The sequence below is a fragment of the Tenrec ecaudatus genome, chromosome 14 (assembly GCF_050624435.1).
Source record: "Tenrec ecaudatus isolate mTenEca1 chromosome 14, mTenEca1.hap1, whole genome shotgun sequence".
Taxonomy (NCBI): Eukaryota; Metazoa; Chordata; class Mammalia; order Afrosoricida; family Tenrecidae; genus Tenrec; species Tenrec ecaudatus.
In genome coordinates, this window is record NC_134543.1 from 115,967,705 (window position 1) to 115,993,457 (window position 25,753).

The 25,753-nt window shown below is 40.7% G+C and overlaps 1 protein-coding gene across 2 annotated transcripts in view; it reads left to right on the top strand.

Annotated features, from left to right (window-relative positions):
- Positions 1-25,753, top strand: part of UNC13C (unc-13 homolog C) — a 550,871-nt gene that overhangs the window by 469,305 nt on the left and 55,813 nt on the right. For both annotated transcript variants that reach the window (XM_075530957.1, XM_075530958.1), the window contains one exon: positions 8,094-8,241. In XM_075530957.1, the coding sequence (XP_075387072.1) occupies positions 8,094-8,241 (148 nt within the window). The remainder of the gene's footprint in view (positions 1-8,093; positions 8,242-25,753) is intronic.

Sequence of the window (25,753 nt, forward strand, 5' to 3'; positions counted from 1 at the left end):
TAAGTGGAAAATAGGTTCAACAAAAACAATAAGGTATTAACAATGATACCTTAAGAGTACTATTCCCTGAGTTCAATCAGCAACCAAGCTAAAATGTAAAGAGTTAAAATCCTTCAAAACTGGATTCCTCATCATCATCCGTATCCCAATGCAGAGCGTCAGCTGGTGTGAGGTCTCCATAGACACTGTCCTCAATGAGATTGCCGTCATCACCATCACTGCTGTCATTTTCATACAAAGCACAGTCTTCACTGCCATCCATAGCATTACTAATACTACATTCTGGAAGGCACATCGCACCATGTCTTCTGGAATGTCTTCCCATGCATCTCGAACCCACTTTGCTATTAACTCTATGTCAGGCTTCATGAGATTTCCTCCTTTTGTTAGTCAGGCTTGACCAGATGACATCCATTCTTGCCACTGACCCGTGTGTAAGCTGAGCTCCAGTTTTTCAGCACATTTTTGTGCTGAAAAAATCAGCTTATGCACGTATATATACGGTACATTTTCCAGCACATTAAGAGTAGAAAGTCAGCAGGGTTGGGGGAGAGCATTCTAAAATTTCTAAATTGGAAACATGACCCAATGCACAACTCACAACTTCCCATATGGAGATCTTAAAATATCATTGGCATATGGCCACTTCTTAATAATGGCCAGTAATGAGACCTTACTAGTTTGTGCACATTAAAATTTGAAGCTGCTACCTCTTAGACGTGTTTTTTTTATCAAGGTAAAATCTGTTTTCCTGATAATTTTGGTTAAGTGTTAGTCTTGCTATGTCCTTTCAAACTTCTATAAAATAATTCTGTTTCCTCTTCCATGTGATACGTTTGCAGACATTGAATCAAACAGGCATGCTGCTTTAGTCATCTTTAGTCGTGTAATGAAAAACTGGCCTCTAGACCTTACACGATTTTGGTCTTCTATACGACTACTTTTTCATACTCCTTAGAAGTGATAAAGCCTAGAATAAACCTAGTATTCCAGTGGAGAATGTTGCCACTTCTACCTCTTGTCTTGACCTTTCTTCCTGCACTCATGTACAGTCTGATGTCATTCGCTTTCATAGCCGTTCCCTCGCTTATTAAATTATGTTGAACTTGAGATCAGCTAAAGCTTCATGGTTTTTAAAAATGAACCTCTGTTAAGTCAGGTCACCCCCTTTCTGTGCTTTGAAGTAAACATTTTATCGTGAGGGCAGGCCTTTTCCTTTCCTCTTTGCCATCTCATCCTGGAAATGCTGACCTGCCATTCCAGACTGCCAAGATCATTTTGAATCCCGGATTTGGCATCCAATAAATCCAATCTTTGGGTCAACGGCAAATATGAACTAAATATGCTTTCTCCCTTTGCCCAAGTCAGTGGAGAAAATATCAGGAGGGCCAAGGATAGAGAGAATGTCACCCAGCTGACATCGTTCAGAGGGCTAAGCTCCAAATCCATGTCCCTATGAGAGAATGAGCATCCATCCCATTCTTGAGTGAGGAGGACATGACCCGTTCCATCTTGTTGTCTTGCCAATTGGGGCTGCTAATTTGCGATAGTCTAAGTAGACATCTGCCCAGAGAGAGCGACATTCTTGTTTTATGCGGTAGACTGCAGAGGAACAAGAACAACTGAAGCGCAGCCTTTTGTTTAGATCCAAAGATAAGGAATCAACTTTCCTTATGCTTAAGTGAAACACTCACAAGGTTTCCAAATGCCACATTCACAAAGTCCCCAGAGGATAAAACTCCCCCAGAAAAATGGTGCTACAATGAATGGCTCTCAGCTAAAATGTATTGAACGATGGATATAAAATCTGTTTTAATAACCAAAACACTTTCGCCCCACATATTAGCCCCTTTCTTTATATCTTTCAAACCTGAAGCCTTAGCAAAATCCAAATTCTGCTCTCCTGTTCCTTCGGGTCACTTGCAGAGAGTCAAGTTTGAACATGCAACCGCTGCATGCTAAGGTCTGTATCTGTACAATAAAACCACAGCCCCCTGACTCCTGATTATCCATATAAATGAGAGAGCCAGAAGCCTGCTCGTGGGGCTGTCGCCCAGGTTCTGAATGCTGGAAGATTTCCCTGAAGGAGCATTTGGATCAAGCTCCCACTTGCCTGAGCATGGAAATCATTTCCTTTTATCTTTGCATGAGGAGCCCCTGGCATATTGCTTTTCTGGGTTCACAGAACAGGAAGCTTTCATTCTTGGCACCTTTTCACTGGTTTTCTCGCCTGGCATTGCTACCCTCTGTGCTGGGTTCCTGTCTTGCCAGATCGCCTACAGGAAGGCAATGCACCCCAAAGGAAGAGCCATCATTTCTATCTACTGTTCACCAAACAGTGTGCTAGAGGCTGTAGGGAGATTCCTCACGAGATTCTGTGTCTAAAAATGGAGAAAGTTACTTGAGTTATATCAGAGCCCAAAACTCGAAAGAGACCCATAGGCCACATACACAGAAACAAACTAATCTTCAAATAGTTTTTCCAGTTTACAATTAGTCCTCCATGTCCCAGTGTCCTACTAAAATAAAACCTCAGTATTAAAAACATAAGTTTTATGAAATTAGAAGGCATCTGCCTTGTGGGTTCTCTAGAGAAACAGAAATGGAAATCTAGGGGGTGATGGATGACAGATGCATAGATACTTATTTCAAGGGAATAACCTGCATACTTGTTGAGGCTGGAAATTTTTAAATTCCTAAGTTAACTGGAAAGCTGGAGACATTTGTTGACTCATGGGGTTATGAGGGGATAAACAGTCCAAACTCTGTGGATCAGGCAACAGAAGAAAGACCTGTAGGTGTGTATACCAAGAACCGTAGCTTAAGGAAGACTACTGAGTTGAAAGAGAGAAAACGATTTGGGCCAGAATATTATTTATAATTGGAAGGCATACCACACCCTAATAAACCTCTCAATGATGTTATGTCATGGCATATATATTATGGAAGGTGATTATAGTATATTATATTTCATTATGGAACAGCAACTAGTCTAGTGTTTAACAAAATCTCTGAGAAGCCAAGTTGACACATAAAACTATCATAGGTGCCAAAGACAAATACATAGTTCACACCTTTATAGCGCAACTCTAGTTTCCTTCTTCCCTGAATCCTTTTAGGGCCTCAAAAATATTTCAATGTTGTCAAATTATGTTTTCTAGAGCATCCCAAACCATATACCTCGGGGGGACATCTGTCCTCAGTAATTTTAATCGGTTATGCTATGATGCATGGTTTTGGGTCAAGTAAGGTCATGTCAAATATTTCAGTAAAAGGCTAAACAGATCTATTTCCTGTCTGTCTGTCTCAGAGTCTATAATATGTTAGTGTTTTGAATCTTCAGAAGTACAATGTCATTTCTTAGCTTTTCAAAGCTCTCTCAAGTTCTCTGCCATCGAGTTGATGTCGGCTGATGGTGACTGTAGGACAGCGTAGAACTGCCCCTGTGGGTTTCCAAGACGGTAACTCGTTACAGGAGTAGAAAGCCCATCTCTCTCCTGAGGGATGGCTGGTTGTTTTGTATGCTGACCTCACAGTTAGCAGCACACTTTATATTCACTTTGTCACCAGAGGCCCTGAGCGCTCTACTTCTATGCTACTACTTCCTAAGAAACTAGTGAAAATCTGATGATAATATAGTAGTAGCAAGAAAGCATTATCCCTTTAGCTACATCAAGGAAATATACCCACAAGTACAAGCTCACGGCCATCAAGTCAATTCTGAACCGAAATCCCCCGCAAAGTAGACAGTAAAAACAATGGTTACATTTTAGCATGTTGTTATCCAAGATACTGTATTTAAGCTGCTAGATAATTTTTTAGGGGGGAGTGCTAAACAGGCATAAAACATTATCAAAGCAGACATAAAATGTCATTTTTTATTTGACTCATAAATTAACGAGGGAAATCAGTAAGATTTTACAACTAAGTCAAAGGAGAATTCCAAGAAGCAATAAGAAACAGTTCAGTAGACTTACAAATAGAGACAATAATCAGTTGTACCCCAAAATTAATTTGCATATATATGAAAAAAGAATCACAGTATCCGTTTCCTACAATTTACCCAAACCAAAAAGAACAAACCCACTGTCGTGGAATAGATTCCAACATAGTGATTTAGTGACAGGGTTTTTGAGCCTGTAACTCTTTATGGGAGCTGAAAGCCTTATCTTTCTCTTGAGGGCCTACTAAGAGTTTTGAACCAGTGACCTTGTGGTTAACAGTCCAATGAGTGATCCACGACCCCACCAACATCTTAAAGGGGGGGAAACCATGATAGCCCAGATGAGTGAACTAGACAAAAGACCCAATAACCTTTTTGGCCCATTCAGTCTTTGACTTTTTTTTTTCTGAAAACACTCCGTAGTTTTAAGATATCATAAAACACCTTTTTATAATTTTCTTTTTTTATCATTTTATTAGGGGCTCATACAACTCTCGTCACAATCCATACATACATCAATTGTGTCAAGCACATTTACACATATGTTGCCATCATCATTCTCAAAACACCTGCTTTCCACCCAAGCCCTTGGCATCTGCCCATTTTTCCCCTCCCTCTCACTTCCTCCTCCCCCCTGAACCCTTGATAATTTATTAATTATTATTTTGTCATATATTACACCATCTGATATTTCCCCTCACCCACTTCTTCACTGTCAGTCCCGCAGGGAGGAGGCCACATGTTGACCTTGTAATCTGTCCCACCTCTTTCCCTCACCTTCCCTCCACCCTCCCGATATCACCAATCTCACCACAGGTTCTGAGGAGTTCATCTGTCTTGAATTCCCTGTATTTCCCATTCCTATCTGTGCCAATGTACATCCTCCGGTCCAGCTGGGTATGTAAGGTAGAATTGGGATCATGATAGTGGGGTAGAGGGGGAGGAAGCATTCAAGAAGTAGAGGAAAATTGTATATTTCATCATTGCTACACTGCACCCTGACTAGCTTGGCTCCTCCCTGTAGCCCTTCTGCAAGGGGATGTCCAATTTCCCACAGGTGGGTTCTGGGTCCCCACTCCGCACTCTCCCTCATTCACAATGCTATGATTTTTTTTGTCTTTTATGCCTAATACATGATCCCTTCGATGCCTTGTGCTCACAGGCTAGTTTACTTCTTCCATGTGGGCTTTGTTGTTTCTCAGTTACATGGCCCCTTGTTTATCTTCCAGCCTATAGGACCCCAGATTCTATTCACTGCATTTGCTTATGCACCTGCTTTTTCTTCAGCATTCGTGTCTGGGTAGGCTGGTGTGCTTCTCCCATGTGGGCTTTGTTGTTTCTTAGCTAGATGGCCACCTGTTTATCTGCAAGCCTTTAAGATCTAAGACGTTATATCATTTGATAGCTGGGAGCCATCAGCTTTCTTCACCACTTTTGCTTATGCACCCACTTTGTTCTCATTGATAGGGCCGGGACAGGCTGATGTGCTTCTGGGGTTTTGATGATAAAACACCTTTAAAATTTTTTTAAAATCTTTGGCACTTCATATGTTCATGTTTGATAAGACTTCAGATTGTCCAAGAAATCTTGAGCAAGACCCTCCTGTTCCTGGTTTAGTGTTGACCTGGAGTTGATTCCAATGCATGGACACCTCATGTGTTTCAGGCTAGAACTGTGACTGATGTGGGGGAGGAGGTTACCAGTCCTGTCCTCCAAGGTGCTCTCTGGATAGTTCCAAACCTTCAGTCTTTTGGTAGCAGCCAAGTGTGTGTTCTCCCCCAAAACCTCAAACTCACTGCCATCAAGTTGATGCCAACCCGTGGTTGCCATAGAGGACAGGATAGAATTGGCCCTTGTATTTCTGAGACCCTAACTCAGTGGTTCTCAACTTTTCAAATGCCGTGACCCTTTAACACAGTTCTTCCGTTGTGGTGACCCCATATGTGGGCATATCTGCATGTGGATGGACCCGCGTGGAGATGGATAGAGGAGTGGTGTCTTGATTCCTAAGACCATTGGAAACATGGTCTTAGGTGACCCCTGGGAAATGTTCTTGGACTCCCAAAGGGCCACTACCCACAGGTTGAGAACCGCTGCCCTAACTCTTTACAGGAGTAGAAAGCCCTCTCTCTTGATCTGCTGGTGATTTTGAACGGCTGACTTTGCAGTTAGCAGCCTAACATAGAACTATTACACCACCAGCATTTCTTTTTCTCTTAGGACGAGTTATTACCTCTGTGACCCCTTGGTTTATTATGTAAACAAACTGGCCGAGAGCACACCACCACTCTTCTAGCAGGAGCAGAATTAGGACTAAATTAAATCTTCCCCTTTAATATATGTATTTAATTATCCATCTCCTCCCTGGAACAGCAGGAATTTTCCCTTAAAAAAAAAAAGAAACAACCATATACATACTTGTGTATGTTTTCTATTTATCAAAGTACCTGAAGTCAGGAACCCAAGTTGACCATTGTTAACTAAACTTGTCATATTCCAAGGATTACAAACACTGAATCTTCATGATCCCAATTGCTTAACCAAAGTTAGGAATGAAAGGAAAATGTGTTAGTCTTCAGGGCCAGGGGGTCTGTGATAGAAAATATCAAGTACTACCCTTTAAATGTGCTGAATCAGCAAACTATCTTATAACAGGAATGGGCCTGGAGGACATTATGTTCCCTGCCATCAAGTTGATTATCACCTATAGGGATGCTATATAACAGGGTAGAACTGCCCTTATAGATTTCTAAGACTGTAATACTTGGCAGGGGTAGAAAGTCTTGTCTTTCTCTACCAGAGTGGCTGGTGGTTTAGAATTGCTGACCTTGAGGTTAGCAGCCTAACCTGTAACCCTTATCCTATCCAAGCTCCAAGAGGATGTTATGCTGACTGAAATTAGTCAATTCCAAAAGGCAAATACTGTGTAAGACCATTTCATAGAAAGTCAAGAACTGATTTTCACACCAGGAGAACCAGTGGTACCAGAGATGGGAAAGGAAGGTGCTAGCCAGAGGGTAGATGAGTGTTAATATGGATGAAGGCGAAGGCAACATACCATCAGAAGGATGTCAGCAAAAAGTGGTAGCAGGGCGAAACAATGGGAGATTTTCAATAGTACTGATCTTTAAATAAGTGTAAGAGGAAAATGGGACCTGTACTCATGACTATATAGAGATTTGGCCGAGGACATTTGTAAATGTGAGTTTACCCTGACTGCAAAAAATTCATGAACGTCATAGGGCATTCAAAGAACAAAGTTATGTAACCTTCTTAAACATAACCAAACACCTTGAGGAAATGAGTCAATGAGTCTGGGGGATCAAGACCAGAATCTTGGGGGGATATCACTGTCAACGGGCATAACATGGTCCACAAAGACCATGTTTCACCTCCCACTTGAGTGAGGGGCAACTAAACTAGAGTCGTAAGAGATCATAAGTGGCCATCTAAGGTACAGCTATTTCTCTCTCCACATCTGGAGGAAATAAAAAGTATAAAAATGGAAGGACATTAGGAATATTTAATCTAATGGGCCATATAAACACTAGTCCCCAGGAAGCCGAGACCTACATAACTGGATACTACTACAGAGCCTCTCAAAAAGATCATATTTCAAGGTCCTAGGTAGAATGAGAGAACAATGTGGAACAAAATTCAAAATTGTAAGAGACCAGGCTTGCTGGTCAACTAAAGACTGGTAGAACCCGCAAGACTGGGGCCCTTAGTCACCCTTCAGGTCAGGAGCCGAACTTAGTTCTGCATTGAAATGATCAACTATTTAAATATCAACATAACAGCATGTATCCCATAACAAAGTTCAAAAGGTTAGAAAAGAAGAATGGAATGGGAAGAAGTGGGGTAAGTGATGGTACACTGGGGCGATTGCGATGGATGGGTTGAAACGAAATGTGTATGAACTACTGAATATATACAACTTCTAATCTACCTATTTCTAAAAAAAATTTAATATCTTTGGAATCTGGATGAAATGCTTTGGCAGGGTGGCACTATTTGTTGGAATCTACCTTATGTTGATCATAGTTATTCTTCCAAGTTGAGCCTCACTTAAAGGAGCAATAAAATCTACAATGGTATCTTTCCAAATGTCTCTGCTTATCTCTCTCTCTGTATCTTTTTTTCTTTCTAGCAATACTTTCATGCAGGAGGAAATGGCTTGAAAAAGAATTTCCTGGAGAAAAGCCCAGATTTGCAGTCCCTGAGATATGCACTTAGTCTTTATACCCAAACTACTGATGCCTTGATAAAGAAGTTCATAGACACTCAGACATCACAGAGTAAGTAATATACTGGAACAGAGTATACAGTGAATTGATAAATGAACCAAAATTGAAGATAATTATTATAAACAGTATTGATATCTTTGCTATAGTAAATGAGGGCAGTCTTAAAGGATTGTGATGAAAAGAGAATTCCTACTATTTTAACCATTCATGATTTTAGAAATAATTTTAATAACATTAAGATAGCAATATTAGAACTATAGAATGATTGAGTCTTGATTATTCTATAAAGGTTCTTGAAGTAGAAGCTACCTTTAAATATCCATGACTGTTACATATGTTTTCAGTTCAGAACAGAAGATCCATTGTTTGCGGGTCTTGGTAAGTTTCAAAACGGTGAAGATAATTCCCTAGATCATGACTTCAAATATAGTATCTTTTGTTCTGGAGTTTCTGGCAGGAAAATCTCATTTTATCCTAATTTTGTAAGAGGAAAATTTCAACATTTACCTTGAAATAGACACAGGCAGGCTGGGTATTGCATCTGAATCTCATGTCTCTTTATGTGGCAAGGTTCCCAACTACTAAGCATCTAGGATAGGACTGTTAAACAACCTTTCTTTTCAGTTGCTTTATGATTTATGGTAGGTTGGTAATTATATATACACTTAAGAAATGGCATTTCTGAGAGATTACTGAAAATTTCAGTAGAAGTCACCAAGAGTCAAATTCAGGCGCCAGCTCCACAACGTAATAAATCACACCACAGAAAATACGAAGACATTGCTTCATTTATAAGAAATCCCCAGGGAGTTGGGGGGAAATATATGGCTTGTGCATTTTTCCTGTGATGAATGTGCTCCAAGGTGTTTGTTTCTTTATCAGTATTTTAATTTTACTTTCTGCATTAAAGAATGCCAAGGTAAGTCCTATGAAGGGGTTAGCCCATCTTTATGACTTTGTGGATTTTGATGATACAGCCCACTAAGAGAGCAAATAATCACTTCAATGTGGTATGCCCACTTAGATTATATTTTAGGATGGTTTCAGAAAGGTGAATAGACTTGTGTGTGGTTGAGATTTTCAGGATATTCAGAAGTAGTCAACGCATTATTCCTTGAATCCATGTTTCTCTAAAGGTTTCTGGACTTAATAAATATGAAGGTGTTTTGTCCACATCAAATAAACAGTATTGTAGTTTTATTCCAGAGAATGTATGCATAAAATATTCACTTTGCTTTTATAGGTGTGCATTTGTTTGCATGTACATACACATGCTTGTATGCATGCATACATACACTGTTTTAGTGTGTGTGTGTATATATATATATATATATATATATTTGTGTTAGTATGGGTATTTTAGAGAAACAAATCCACAGAAACTCATATAAGAGAGTTTTACCGATGGGCTTTGAGTCTCCACTCTGCACTCACATATTTACAATGATATGATTTTTTGTTCCTTGATGCTTGATACCTGGTCCCTTTGACAGCTCGTGGTCACACAGGCTGATGTGTTTCTTCCATGAGGGCTTTGTTGCTTCTGAACTAGATGGCCACTTGTTTATCTTTGACTCTCCAAGACCCCATATGCTATATCTTTTGATAGCCGGAAACCATCAGCTGTCTTCACCACATTTGCTTATGCACACGTTTGTCTTCAGTGATGGTATCAGGAAGGTGGGCACCCGATGCTATGATTTTTAGTTTTTTGATGTCTGATAACTGGTCCCTACTACACCTCATGGTCAGACAGGCTGGTGTGCTTCATCCATGTGGGCTTTTATTCTCAACTACATGGCTGCTTGTTTATCTTCAAGGTGAGTACAGAGTGGAGACTCAAAGTCCATCGGCAGCCAAATGGACAACCCCTTACTGAAGGGTTGTGAGGAGGAGATGAGCCAGTCAGGGTTCAGGGTAGCAATGAAGAAACATATAACTTTCCTCTAGTTCTTAAATACTTCCTCCCCTCACTATTATATTCCCACTTCTACCTTACAAATCTGGCTAGACCAGAGTATGTACATTGGTATAGATAACAACTGGAAACAGAGGGAATCCAGGACAGATGACTCTTCTAGGACCAGTGGTAAGAGTGGCGATGCCTGGAGGGTGGAGGGAATGTGGGATCGAAAGGGGGAACTGAATACAAGAATCTACATATTGTATAGCCTCCTACCTGGGGGATGGACAGCAAAGAAGAGGGCAGGGGGAGACATCAGACAGTGTAACATATGACAAAATAGTAACAATTTATGAATTATGAAGGGTTCATGAAGTGGGGAGGGAGGAAGAAAATGAGGAGCTGATACAAAGGGCCCAAGAAGAAGGCAAATGTCTTGAGAATGATGATGGCAACAAATGTACATATGTGCTTGACACAATGGATGGATGGATGGATGGACAATAAGAATTGTATGAGCCCCAGTGAAATGATTTTTTTTTAAAGAGAGGGGTTTTTTTATCATTTTATTGGGACTCATATGACTCTTATCACAATCCATACATACATCAATTGTGTAAAGCACACTTATACATTCTCTAAATTCATCTTCCATTGGGTTCCTGTAATCAGCTCATTTTCCTTTTTTTCCCTCTTCCTCCCTCATGAATCCTTAATAATTTATAAATTATTATTTTATCTTATCTTACACTGCCCGGCATCTCCCTTCACCCACTATCCTGTTGCCCATCCCCCAGAGAGGAGGTAGTATGTAGATCCCTGAGGTCGGTTCCCCCTTTCTACCCCCACTTCCCTCCCGGTATCGCCACTCTCACCGTTGGTCCTGCAGGGTTCATTTTTCCTAGATTCCCTGTGTTTCCAGATTCTAACTGTACCGCTGTGCATCCTCTGGTCTAACCAGGTTTGCAAGGTACAATCGCGATCATGATAGTTGGGGGGAGGAAGCGTTTAAGAACTAGAGGAAGGTTTTGAGTTTCATTATTCCTACACTGAACCCTGAGCGACTCATCTCCTCCCCACTACCCCTCTGCAAGGGCATTGGGTCCCCATCATGCACTCCCCTCATTCATGATAGTATGATTTTCCCCCGCCTTTGGTGCTTAAAACCTGGTTCCTTCAGTCCTTCATGATCACACATGTGGATGTGCTGTTTCCATGTGGGCTTTGTTGCTTCTGGGCTAGATGGCCACTTGTTTACTTTTAAGCCTTTAAGTCTCCAGCCACTATATCTCTTGATAGCCAGGCACCATCAGCCTTCTTCACCACACTTACTTTTACACACATTCGTTTTCAGCGTTTATGTGGGGAAGGTGATCACACAATGATGGTTTTTGTTCTTTGGTGTCTGCTACCTGGTCCCTTCAACACCTTGTGTTCACTTAGGCTTGTGTGCTTCTTCTCTGTGGGCTTTGTTGCTTCCGAGTTAGATGGCCACTTGTTTGCCTTCAAGCCTTTATGACCCCAGATGCTATATCTTTTGATAGCCGGGTACCATCAGCTTTCTTCACCACATTTGCTTATGCACACGTCTGTCTTCAGCAATCATGTCAGGAAGGTGGGTATCATGAAATGACTGTTTAGCTGAGCAAGGTGCTCTTGTATTGAGGGAATGTATACAAAGAGGCCCAATGTCCACCTGCTACCCTACTACTGAACCTATAAATATATGCACATAGGTCTATTTCTCCCATAGTCATAAATATATTTACATATGTACTGTCTGTATTTAGGCTTCTATGTATGCCCTTTGCCTCCTACTCCTTTCCTCTCTTTCCTTACGCTTTCCTCCTGTCCCACTACCATGTTCAGCCTTCATTCTGGTTTCAGTAATAACTCTCAGTTACCTTGCCCTTGGTCACTCACTACCAGTCCTCCCATCCCCTCCCTCCACTGGTTTTGAACCACTCTTTGTTCTCTTGTCCCTGGGTTGGCCAACACCTCCTCCCTTCCCCTACCTCCCATAGTCTCATGTCCCTCTCAGACTGTTGGTCCCGTGATTTTCTTCTCACATTGTTTGTCCAGCCTATCTTATCTAGGTGGGCCTGCATATATAGTCGTAAGTGCATAAAAATGCAGATGGCTTTGACAGCACCAAAGTGGCACGTAAGAACATGGCACTGACAGCAGCAACACCAACAAGCAAACAAAAAAAAAAAAGCCACTGACATACAAAATTTAAAAGAAGAGTAAAAAGAAAAAAACAACAAAAAGACAGCAAAATAATAAAAAGCCTGTTAGTAGTTCAAAGTCTGTTTGTTGACCTTTAGTTGTGTTTTCTGGACATTTCTGATGGGGTGCCACATCCTGGCCCCAAAGTCAATCCTTTCTACTCCCTCGGGACCTCCTTGCTCTGCTTTCCCCGCCCCTCCATTGCACACCCCCAGTGTTTTGCCTCAGTGTGGTAGGGTTCGTTCAGTCGCACATCCCCCACTGTGTCTCAGGTGCTGTCCCATGTAGGGCCATGGGTCAGTGTAGGATGTCGCATCTTGCTGTGGGTCCGGCTATATGGTCCTCTCTGTACATTGGGCTCTTCAAGCCGGGCTATTGTCCTCTGTGCTTGGTGGGCCCAGGTTGCTCCCATCCGTTCTTCCTCCTTCCTTTGCTTCAGATTCCTTCTGGGTGTGGTGTGGTGGGTCAGTTCCTTTCCCACACCAGACGATCTAGTTTCATTTTCTGTGGCACTCCCTTCGATGGTGGGGGTCAGGCTAATATTGGTTGGGGTCGGCATATGGTCCATTCTCTTTGTGGATTCCTCCACACTTTACATTGCCCTCCTGGTTTGGCGTGTCATGGTGGGGTTCATATGCACATTCCAGTTCTGTGGGGACATAACCAATACTCTCCCCCCAGGTAAGTTAGTACCCTGTTCCCCCCATGCCATCCACTCGGTTTCTCCCCACCGCACTTCTCCCTTCACCTGCCCCCCTTCTCCTTCTTTATGTTGGGCTCTCATGTACCTCCCTAGGTGTGGCCTGCTCTCCCTCCAACTATCTATGCTTCCACCCGTTTATTGCAAGATAGGTGTTTATTCTTCTATTCCTGGCGTGCTGATTGTACTTACCTCAGGGGACTCATGTTATGCCTGTCCTTTTGAGTTTGGCTTACCTCGCTTAACATGATTCCTTCCAGCTCTTCCCATGAAACGACGTGTTTCATATGATCATCCGTGCTTTTCAGTGCCGCATAATACTCCATTGTGTGTATGTGCCAGAGTTTACTAATCCACTAGTCTATCGATGGAAACCTAGGCTGTTTCCAAGTCTTTGCGATTGTGAACTGTGCTGCAATAAACCTTGGAGCACAGAGGACTGGTTGTGTTTTATTTGCTGTTTCCACTGGGTATATGCCCAGTAGAGGGATGACTGGGTCATAAGGTAGATCAATTTCCATTTTCTTTAAGTATCGCCAGATCGCTTTCCACAGTGGCTGTACAAATCTACACGACCACCAGCAGTGGAGGAGGGTTCCTACTTCATCACAGCCCCTCCAACACGTGTTGCTCTCTGATTTGCTGATTTGAGCTAGCCTCAGGGGTGTTAGGTGGTATCATATGGTTGTTTTGATTAGCATTTCTCTTATGGCTAATGACCTGGAACACTTTCTCATATGCTTATTGACCATATGGGTCTCTTCCCTAGTGAAAGTTCTTTTCAGTTCTTTTGCCCACTTCCTTAGAGGTTAACTGTTTTCCTCTTTTTGCAGGTCATGATGGTATTGTAGATTTTAGTAATGAGCTCTTTGATGTGTCATTACTAAAAATCTTTTCCCAGTCTGTAGGTTGTCTTGTCACCCTCTTGGTGAAATCTTTCAAGGTGCACAGGTGCTTTATTCTTTTATTAAATCCCATTTGTTGATTTCCAGTTCACCTGTGTGTGTACCCTTCCCTATTGCAGTGAGCCTATGAGTTCCCTGGAACAGTGCTCTGAGGTTAGTCCCAATTCCCTCCTTGATGGTCCTGATGGTTTGGGGTTTAACTTCTAGGTCTGTGATCCACCTTAGTTTTATTCTTGTGCATGGGGTGAGGTAAACGTCTTGTTTCATCTTTCTACATGTGGATATCCATTATTTCCAGCACCACTTGTTAAAAAGGGTATCTGCTTCCCACTTGATGGTTTGGGGACCCTTGTCGAAGATCAGTTGTCTATATGCTGATGATTTTATTCTTGGGCTTTCTATTCTTTTCCACTTGTCTGAGTGTTTGTCGTTGTGCTAGTACCACGCTGTTTTAACCACTGTAGCTGTGTAAAAAGGCATTAAAATCAGGTAAGGCGAGTCCTCCAACTGTGTCCTTCTTCTTGAAGAGTTCTCTGTTAATTCTTGGTTTCTTCGCTCTCTATATGAAATTGGTGGTCAGTTTTTCCAATTGTTTGAAGGTTGATGGTATTTGAATTGGTATAGCATTTAACTTGTAAAGTGCTTTAGGTAGAACTGTCATCTTTACTATGTTGAGCCTTCTAATCCACGAGCAGGGGATGTTCTTCCTTTTGTGGAGGTTGCATTTGGTTTCCTGTAGTAGGGTCTTATAGTTTTCTAGTATTTTTTGTTAAATATATTCCTAGGTATTTCAGTTTGTTCTTAGCTACTATGAAAGGTACTTCCTTCTTAATCCCCTCTTCCATGGTCCTGTCTGATATGTATAGAAAACCTACAGACTTTTGTTTATTGATCTTGTATCCTGCTACACTTCCATATCCCTCTATTGCTGTAAGTACTCCAGCTGTGGGGCCTTTGGGGTTTTCAATGTACAGGATCATGTCGTCTGCAAATAGCAATAGTTTCACCTCCTCCTCTCCCATTTGGATCCCTTTGATATCCTTCCACTGTCTTATGTTGTTAGCCAGCACCTCCAAAGTGATATTGAATAGAACTGGGGACAGGGGGCATCCTTGTCGTGTACCCTTTTTCAGTGGGATTGTTTGTCTTTTCTCCATTGACTATGATGTTGGCCATTGGTCTTTCATAGATAGCTGTATAAGCTTGAGGAACTTACCTTCCAATCAATCCTATCTTCATGAGTGTCTTGATTAGGAATGGGTGTTGGATATTGTCAAATGCATTTCCTGCATCTGTAGATATTATCATATGGTTTTTATCCTTTTTCTTCTCAATGTGATGTATAATATTGATGGATTTTCGGGTGTTAAACCATCCCTGCATCCCTGGGATGAATCCTACCTAGTTGCGATGGATGATATGTTTTATATACTTTTGTATTCTATTTGCCAATATTTTGTTAAGGATTTTTGCATCTATGTTCATTAGAGATATTGGTCTGTAATTCTCTATACCTGTGGGGTCTTTGCCCTGTTTGGGTATCAATGTAATACTGGCTTCGTAAAATGAGTTTGGGAGTTTTCCATCCTCTCCTATGTTATGGAATATTTTGTGGAGGATGAGTGTCAACTCTTCCCTGAATGCTTGGTAGAATTCTGCTGTGAAGCCATCTGGCCCTGGGGCTTTTTTTTTGTTGTTAGGTTTTTGATGACCCTCTCTATTTCTTCTTTCGCTATGGGTTTGTTGAGGTTCTTGATCTCTGTCTGAGATAATCTAGGGGGAGACTGTTTTTCCAAATATCTATCCATGTCTCCCATGTTTCTGAATTCATTAGAATACAGACCTTCATAGTACTTTGTGATTGTCCTTTTAATCTCATTGGGGTCTGTTGTTATTGCCCCTGATTCATCCCTCATCCTGGCTATTGATGTTTGCTCCTTTCTAACCTTGGTAAGCTTTGCCAGAGGACTGTCAATTTTGTTAATTTTTTCATAGAACCAGCTTTTAGCTGCATTTATATTTTGCATCATTCTCTGTCTTCCCACTGGTTTAACTCCACCCTGGTTTTTATTATTTCTTTTCTCTTGCTATTTGAGCAATTGTTCTGCTGACTTTGTTCTAGTTGTTAGAGGCTTTGTGCTACCATATCTGTCATACGCCTTTCTTTTTTTTTCATATATGCATTTAATGATATCAAACTACCTCTGATAACTGCCTTTGAAGTGTCCCATAAGTTTTGATACATTGTATTCTCATTCTTGTTAGTTTCTAGAAACTTCCTAATATCCTCTCTGATCTAGGCCTGTACCCACTCATGTCGCAGGAGATTGTTGTTCATTCTCCAATTGCTTGCCCTTGCTTTTCTTGATGCCCTCTTATCAATTTCCAGCTCTATGGCATGGTGATCTGAGAAAGACATCTGGATAATATCTGTGTGTTTGAATTTACTCAGACTGGACTTGTGTCCCAGCATGTGGTCTATTCTTGAAAAAGATCCATGTGGATTTGAAAAAAAAAATTGAAACCCTTTGCCTTGGGGTAGAAAGCCCTATAGTTGTCTATCAGACCCTGTTGCCTAATTACATTGTTTAGCTCTATCTCCTCTTTGCTGAGCTTCTTTCCCAGTGATCTGTCTTTCTCTGATAGCGGAGTGTTAAAGTCCCCCACTCTGATTGTTGATTCCGTGATTTCTTCTTATATTTTTAATAGTTTGACAAAATTTGCCACACTATTATTAGCATAAGTATTCAATATGCTAAGTGTTTCCTGGGTTACTGAACCTTTGAGCATTATGTAGTGTCCCTCTTTGTCTCTTTTTATGGTTTGGAGCTTGAGGTCCATTTTGTCGGAGATTAAGATAGCCACCCCTGCCTTTTTGGAGTTACCATTTGATTGGTAAACTTTCTGCCAACCCTTTATTCTTAGCATATTCTTGACTGTGTGCTTAAGATGTGGCTCTTGCAGGCAACAGATTGATGGATTGTGTTTTCTGAGCCAGTCCTCCAGCCTTTTTCCATTGGAATTCAGAGTCCATTGGAATTCAGAGTTATTATCACTATCTGTGGATTTTTAGCTGTCATACCCTGTTTTGTGTTTTGGGTCTTTACCTATCTCACTTCATATCAGTGTGCTGTGTTTGAGTGGAGAGTTTCTATCTTGTCCAAAGAGAATTTCATAAAAATGTTAAGAAGACATCCCAAATCAGTGTTGCCCAAGCCCACAAGTCCAATATTAACCCATATTTCTGACATCAGTCCACAAAGTCCTCCTCCATCTCACAAAACACACGCAATGATGCTGACTGCAGGAGGAGTCAGTGAAGGTGTAAACAGCTCAGTGCTGGCAGGGTTCTCCACATGGCTGCTCCAGCACCCCAGGCTGCATTGGAGTAGGTCCATGGCTTCTCCTCGGGGATGTATTGAAGAAAGCGAACCTTGCCAGCTGAAGCAGGGAACTGGCTAAGGCAGCTGCACCCTGGTCTTACCATCACAAATCAAGAGACCCAAGAACTAGAAAGATGAGGCTCACCAAGCCATTTATCCCTCTGTCCTTCAATTAACCTCACTTGTGTTTATGGGCCAGGTTGGCACAATAAACTAACTATCTCAACATTATACCAAAAATATTACCTATATCAACTTCAGTATATGGGATTACGCATTTTTAAAATATATTTTATGTACTGCATGTTGTTGTTGTTATTGTTAGCTGCCTTCTAGTCAAAATAGAATGGAGCATTGCCTTATCCTGCACCATCCTTACAATTGTTCCTAAGCCTGAGCCCATTGTTACAGCTACTGTGTTAGCCCTTTTCTTTGAGAGCCTTCCTCCTTTTCACTTACCCTCTACCTTACCAGACTTGACGTCCTTTCCACCTGGACTGGTCTCCCCTGATAATATGTCCAAATTATATTAGATGAAGCCTTTCTATTCTTGCTTTTCAGCAACACTCTGACCAGACTTCTTCCAAGACAGAATGGTTTGTCCTTTTAGCAGTTCATGGTATTTTCAGTATTCACCAACACCACAATTCAAATGCATCGATTCTTCTTCAGTTGTCTTTATTCCATATCCAGCTTTCACGTGCCTATGAGGTTACTAAAAATACCATAGCTGGCGTCAGGCACACCCTACTCCACATAGTGATATCCTTGCTTTTTAATATTCTGAGAGATCATGTGCAGGAGATTTACTCAAGGCAACACATCCTTTGGATCTCTTGACAGCTGCTCCCATGAGCACTGATTGTGCATCCAAGAAAGATGAAATCATTGACAACTTCAATCTCGTCTCCATCTATCATGGTGCTATTGGTCTTATTATTGTGAGGATGTTAGTATTCTTGACATTGAGTGGGGAGCTAAAGACTGCGAGCCTTGATCCTCATCAGCAAGATTGTGTCATCTGCATATTGCTGGTTGTTAATAAGCCTTCCTGTAATCCTGATGCCGAATTCTTCTTCGTATAATCTATTTTCTCCGATGATTTGCTCAGCATACAGATGATCCACACAGTCAAATGCCTTTGCAAAAAATCAATAAAACACAAACATCTTTCTGGTGTTCTCTCCTTTGAGCCAATACTCATCTGACACCAGCAATATATCCCTGTTGCACATCCTCCTGTGAATTCAGCCAGAATACCTGGCAGCTCCTTGTCAATGTACTACCGTAACCATTGCTCAACATGAGTTTACTTACATGTAATATCGATATTACTGTTCTGTAATTTGACCATCCTATTGGGTCACCTTTCTTTGGAATGCGTACAAATATGGACAACTTCCAGGTCAGTTGGCCAAACATCTGTCTTCCAAATTTCCTGGCATAGACCAGGGTTCCACCAGCTTTTTGAAACATTTCAAATGGTATTTCATCAATTCCTGAAGCCCTGTTTTTGGCTAATGCAGCTGGAGCCTCTTTCTTCAGCACCATTTGTTCTTAATGCTACCTTCTGAAATGGTTGAATGTAGACTCGTTCTTTTGGCTACCATGACTCCCTGTATTCTTTCCATTTTCTTTTGACACTTCTTGCATCATTCAATATTTTGCCCATAGAATCTTTCAGTACTTCAACTCGAGGCTAGATTTTTTTTTCTCCAGTTCTTTCAGCTTAAGGTATGCTGAGCATGCTCTTCTTTTTTGTTTCTTGCTCTAGATCTCTGGAGCATATTTCATTTTAATATTTCATCTTGCCTTCTCAAGCTGCCCCTTGATATTTTCTGTTCAGCTCCTTGACTTCATCATTTCTTCTATTTACTTTAGCTATACTATGATTAAGAACACATTTCAGAGTCTCATCTGGCACCAACTTTGATCTTTTCTTTTTAATGACATTTTCCCCTCGGCATGCTTGATGATCTTGATGTCCTCCTCAGGTCTTCTGTCACCATGGTTCAATGTGTCAAATCTGTTCCTGATGGTCTCAAAATTCAGGTGGGAGAGACTGAAGGTCTTATTTTGCTCTAGTGGATTTGTTTGAATTTAATTCAGCTTTCACCTGAACTTACAGATGAGCCATGGATAAATTCAATCTTGAGAAGCCTAGATGTATAGTCTTTTTGTGTTTTGTGTTGTTGAAAAAAGTTATTTGCTGTGAACAAGTGGTTGGTTTTACCATATCCTATCATGAAATCTCCAGCTTCAAGTCTGTCACCAAGACCATGTTTTCCAATCATCATTCCTTCATCTTTGATTCCAGATTTTGCATGCCCGTCTCCCATAATTATCAGTGCACCTTGATTGCATGTCAGTGTCCTACTGAAGATGTCAGTAGATTTTTTTTTAATTTCTTCATCACTCGCTTTTGTGGTTGGTGCATAAACTTGAGTAATCGTAATGACTGGATTTCCTTGAAGATAGTTCAATATAATCCTACCACAGACAGCATTTCATGATGGTTTTAGCTTGATCCTTTCCTCTTGATTTTATTCTTCCCAGCAGAGTGAATCGTATGATTTTCTGATTCAGAATGGCTAATACCAGCCCATTTCAGCTCAATAACGCCTAGGATATCGAGCTTTCTGCATTCATTTATTTTTTTGGCAACTTTCAATTTTCCTATTTCACACTTTTTTTCTAGCTGTTTTCTCATACTTTGAGTTGATCGGCAAGTGAAGATCCAAAAGCTCATTTAGTGGATCCAGGGTTGTTGAACAGTACCCGTTCCCCACCCTTCATATGCTCTCAATTCCATCCCTATATTAAATGCCCATATACCAAAAATAAAATGATGTTAGCCACAAATACCATAACCTCTAAGAGAGAGAGGGAAAGGGTAAGTAGGGGGAATAATGGAACAATGATCCAAATTGTAGAATTACTCATGTGATAACAAAAAGAAAATACTCTCTAAGAGTATATTCCTCATTTCTTTAACCAATCTTTAACTGATGGCTTATATTTATGCTTCCTAAATGTGCCTTCTGTCCTATGTTCTAATGGTCCCAGAAGAACACACTGTCAGGTTTCTGGAACAGACAAAGGCATCGCCAAGGAAACTGTACTTTCCAGAGTCTTATTTAGCCACAATGTTATATACTATGCTGTTAATGCTCGCCACTGTATGTGTTGAAATAGAAGCACCCAGGGAGCATCCCCTTAGATTCTATTTATATGTAACCTTCAGGTTACTAAAGATTCCTGGTGGCACAGTGAGTTAAGCATTAGGCTGCTAACCACAAGGTTGGCAGTTCAAACCCATTAGTCATTCCATAAGAGAAAAAAGGAGGCTATTTGCTCTTTTGATGATTAATGATCTTAGAATCAGTAAAGAGTGGTCCTGTTCTGTCTTCTAGGTTTTCTAAATTAAAATGGCTTCACAGTGCATAACAGATTGATATTTCCAGTTTAGACTTAGGATCAATTTACCCTCTTTTTATACCTAGTTGGTAAGGCGCCCCAAATAACCAAATGGAGTCTGTTTTCAATATAAATGTTTGTTGTGATTATTGAAATACTTTTATTAAGATTCAGAATAGTACCCAATACTAAAATATAATATTCTGTACATCTGATTTAGATTCTCTTAGTTCAATTTAGAACGATTATGCCTTTATTGTATTTTTCAAAGAAATAGGAATGGCTGAATCTGCTTCTCCAAACACTTGCAGCTCTGAGTATGGCACCGGGTGCGTGTTCAGTCCTATTCCGGGCAAGTGGAATGGCCCTGTGGTAATGGCTCAGGGAGCAGTCTTCAATGAATAAAAGTCAGGAAGGTGACAGATAAAATAAACTTCCCTCCTCAACTGGGACAACCCTTGAGTTGTGTTCCACGTTGACTCCCAAGTTCTCCCGGGAGATGCACACCAATCCCTGTCAGAGGCCTGGCTGGATAATGTGCTCTGTCTGGACCTGTTTTCGTTACTCACATCCCCACTCCTTTACCGGCCTTTCATGGGAACCCCTTTCTTGGTAAAGCATTTGCCTCGGAATATCTATTTCAGGATTTGCTTTGGGGAGAAACCAGATCCAGGGTCACATGTCTAGGAAGTGAGGCCACAGATTCTCATTTAGATTGTCTCCGCTCTAAATCGCTGTGTACACATGCGCTGAATGATAAGGTAGAAGACCTATTGTCTGGAGGAATAACTTCCTAGTATTTGGGCTTTTCCCCTCATGTCTTTTTAAATTAGGAATACAGAACTAATTAACAAAATTAAACTTATGGATAAGTAAAGATTGTTTAGGGCAAAACTGACATGCTAACATTTACTTTATGATCAATACTACGCACAATGATTTTTGTTGTTGCTGTTGTTATTGGTGTCCTAATTCCTACCTCATACTCTACAGGGGAATTATTGTTTAAAACTGCATCGAAACATTATTCAAGTGTTACTCCATCAAACTGCATTTGTATAAAAGGCCTTACACTCCTTTAGAAATACCTTTACTATTTGAAAAAAGTTCATAGTTTGCCATGAATCTCAGAATTCTCCTTTGCTTCATTTTATTCTTTTTCAAAAATATTTTCCTCTATTTTTACTGTTGCTGGTATTTTAAAAATTATTTTGAAACATATTAGAATATAACCTCTGATTAAATTTGGATACCTTCAAATTGAAATACTTTAATATTTTTATTTGAAATTATCATTGTTAAATAAATGGATCAGTAAGTATAGAAACGCCTATTACATCTTACTGAATGATTATTTTCTTACTATTTCCACTCTGCTTCTCTCCTCCTTTTTTTCTTTTTCGGATCAGATGTAGATGTCATTTCTCTCTAGTAGTGGGGTGGGTGGGGTTGCTGCAAAGAATTGAGTCCTATTAGAAATTTATGAACCACAAAGTTTAAATAAGATCTATGAATATGGAAAAACACTGTCTCCTCTTTTCTTTCTATTTCAAAGAGTGGATAGTAAAAGGAATTCCAAATGGATGGGCCAGTGTTCTTACGATAAACTTCCATTTGTAGAAATAGCGTGCTCGTTGCTCTCGCGATGGGGTGCGACAATAAACACCACCTGACTGCGTACTCGTTTGACAGATATTTATTGTGAATCCCCTCTGATTTGAGTTCCCCAAAGTGAGGCATATGTTCATACTTGAATATGGTAAGTCATTTTCTCCAGTTGCTCTAATACACTGGCTTTCAAGTGATGGCGATTTTTTCCCTCCAGGGGACATTTGATGTCTTCTGGAGATGATTTAGAGCAGCGCTGCTGTTGCTGACATCTAGGAGATAAAGGTCGTAGGTGCTACTAAATGTACTCCAAAGGCCTTCAAAATGTTTGTGGAAAATGGAATTTTAAGAATGGATTCTGCCATGAACTTTCAACGTCCCTTCATACAGTACACAGGACAGTCCTTTCAGCAAAGAATGATCTAGCCCCAAATGAAAAATTTGGGATGCCCTGATATGACACTAGGTCAAACAGTGAGATGTGAAAATAAGAATATATATTGTGAGAAGAGGTGAGTATTAGACTGAAGAAAGATTTCTCTGTGCTGGTCATTGAGTAGTGGGTCCATGGAGTCGTGAGGTAGAAACTGTCCTGTCCACCTTGTATTGGATTTACAAGTCTTTTTTAAGAAAATCATTTTATAGGGGGCTCGTACAACTCTTATAACAATCCATACTTACATACATTGTATCAGGCACATTTGTACATTTGTTGCCATCATCATTCTCAAAACATTTTCTTTCCACTTGAGCCTTTGGTATCAGTTCCTCATTTTCCCCCTCCTTCCTCCACCCCCCCTCCTTTGTTATTTCCATAGGATACATTTCTTTTTTTAATTAATCATTTTATTGGGGACTCTTACAATTCTTATCTCAAGCCATACATACATCCATTGTGTCAACAACATATGTACATCTGTTGCCATCATCATTCTCAAAACATTTACCTTCTACTTGAGCCCTTAATATCTGTTGTTCATTTCCCCCCCTCCCTCTCCATTCCCCCCTACCTCATGAACCCTTCATCATTCATAAATTATTACTATTTTGTCATATATTACTCTGTCAGACGTCTCCCCCCACCTTCTTCTCTGCTGTCCCTCCCCCATGGAGGAGGCTATACGTAGATTCTTGTAATCAGTTCTGTCTCTCTACCCCACATTCTCTCCACCCTCCAGACATTGCCACTCTCACCACTGGTCCTGAAGGAGTCATCTATCCTGGCTTCCCTGTGTTCCCAGTTGCTCTCTGTGCCAACATACATCCTCTGGTCTAGCCAGATTTGTAAGGTAGAATTGGGATCATGATAGTGGGGGGAAGGAAGCATTTTAGAACTAGAGGAAAGTTATATGTTTCATCATTGCTACCCTGCACCCTGACTGGCTCATCTCCTCCCCACAACCTTTCAGTAAGCCGTGTCCCATTGGCTACCAATGAGCTTTGAGTCTCCACTCTGCACTCACCCACATTTTCAATGATATGCTTTTTTTGTTCCTGATGCTTGATGTAAATCTTGATGGGAGCAGACAGCCTCATCTTTCTCCCATGAAGTAACTGGTGGGTTTGAACTGCCAACTGCCGAATGTCAGTTAGCAGTTCAAATGTGTACCTGACAGCACCACCAGGTCTGGAATAGATCAGGGATTTCAGAAAGCTTGTGAGAAAATGCAAGGAAAAGATAATGGAATTTTTCCATGAACTTCCCAAAACTTCTTTGTATTGGGGGCAGGGGCTCATTCAACTCATCTGGAATATATGGCCCATGAAATATAGTAATAAATGATAATGCTAAAAATGGAACTTGGGAAATATTAAAGAGAACATTCTACTATATATAACTTGTTACTAAACATGAATACCAAGCAGTCTCCTTGTTTTCAACACTGACCTATTTTTATTCTACCAATCTAATGGTATAACACTGAGCATACTAGGGTGTTAAGTCTTATACCTGAGGATAAAGGAGCCCATGATTAGCTCATGATATGCCTGCGTTTTACACTGAATGTTCCACTTATTTAATCATCTTGACAGCAAATTTATACTGATCACAAAGTAGCACCACACTAAGAATTTGTATTACAAATTTCCAATACTCATCTTGACTTAAATTTTCCAACAGTGAGTTCCTGACCTGCCCCAACAACCTACTCTTTTCAAAGTGATTCTCATCTTGCGTAAGGCTCACACAAATCTCCTAGTGGTTCAGTTTATGCCAAGCATATAATTAGATGTCATATCCAATATATGTATGCCCAATATAACAGTTAATCCTATACGTTATTATTAAGAGGCAAGCTACACCTCACCTATTTGATGCTACCAATCTGGCCCCAACCACATCATCTCTCCCTGAATTTTGACTGTCTTCTTGTCATCCTTCAGTCTACTTTCAATCCCAAGTGCAGTTGTATTAAATGTTAAAATGTAGACAGACCACAAATCCTACTGGCTCTTCAGTTCAACCAAAGTAAAAGCCCAAGTTATCCCCAAACTTAGGAGGACCTACATGGTCTTCTCCTCCATTAACTTCTGGACTTACCGTATATACTTGAGTATAAGCTGAGCCGAATATCAACCGAGGCACCTAATTTTACCACAAAAACTGAATTAAAAATGTGCTGGAAAACTCAGCTTATCCATGAGTATATACAGTACTCTTTCCTCACCCCATTGCTCCAGCCACACTCTCCTCTCTGATTTTCCTCAACAATGTCAAGCATATTCTTTCCAGAATGCTTTTCCATTTGCTTTTCCTTTACCTAAACAGATCTCCCTGTAGACTGATGCAGGAAGCCCTTCCTTCCATGTAAGTATCCTGTTCATGGGACCTTTCCAAGCAATTCCCTTCCCCTAACAGCCCTTGTCTCCTTTCCACAATTTTCTCTTTTAGAACCAAACACCATCTCTCATTCTAAATGATGTACTTACTTACCTTGATCATCATCCGTCTTTCTCATTGGAAAGGAGCACTGGCAAGTCAATGGGCTGTCAACCACAGTGTCAGTGGTTCAATCCTACTAGCCATCTGTGGGAGAAAGAAGAGGCAATCAGCTCCCACCAATACTAACCGTCTCTGAAACCTTAAAAAGCAGTCCTACTCTGCTCTATAGGGTTGCTATGAGTCGGAATTGACAATGGCTTGGTTTTCATCTTTTTGGTTTTCCCCCATTGGACTGCCAGTTCCCTGAGCTCAACAATGCCTGGTTCATCTATTGACATTTAGTACCTATTTTGTGTATAACTATTCACTGCATTCAGGCTGGTAAGGACAATACAGGGAACAGATTGGTAACACCAAAACTCAATGATTAACCTCATTGCCACTGAGTCAATTCCAACTTAAAGTGTTCATAGAGGGCAGAGTGTAACTGTCCCTGTGGGTTTCCAAGACTGTAACTCTTTATGGGAGTAGAAA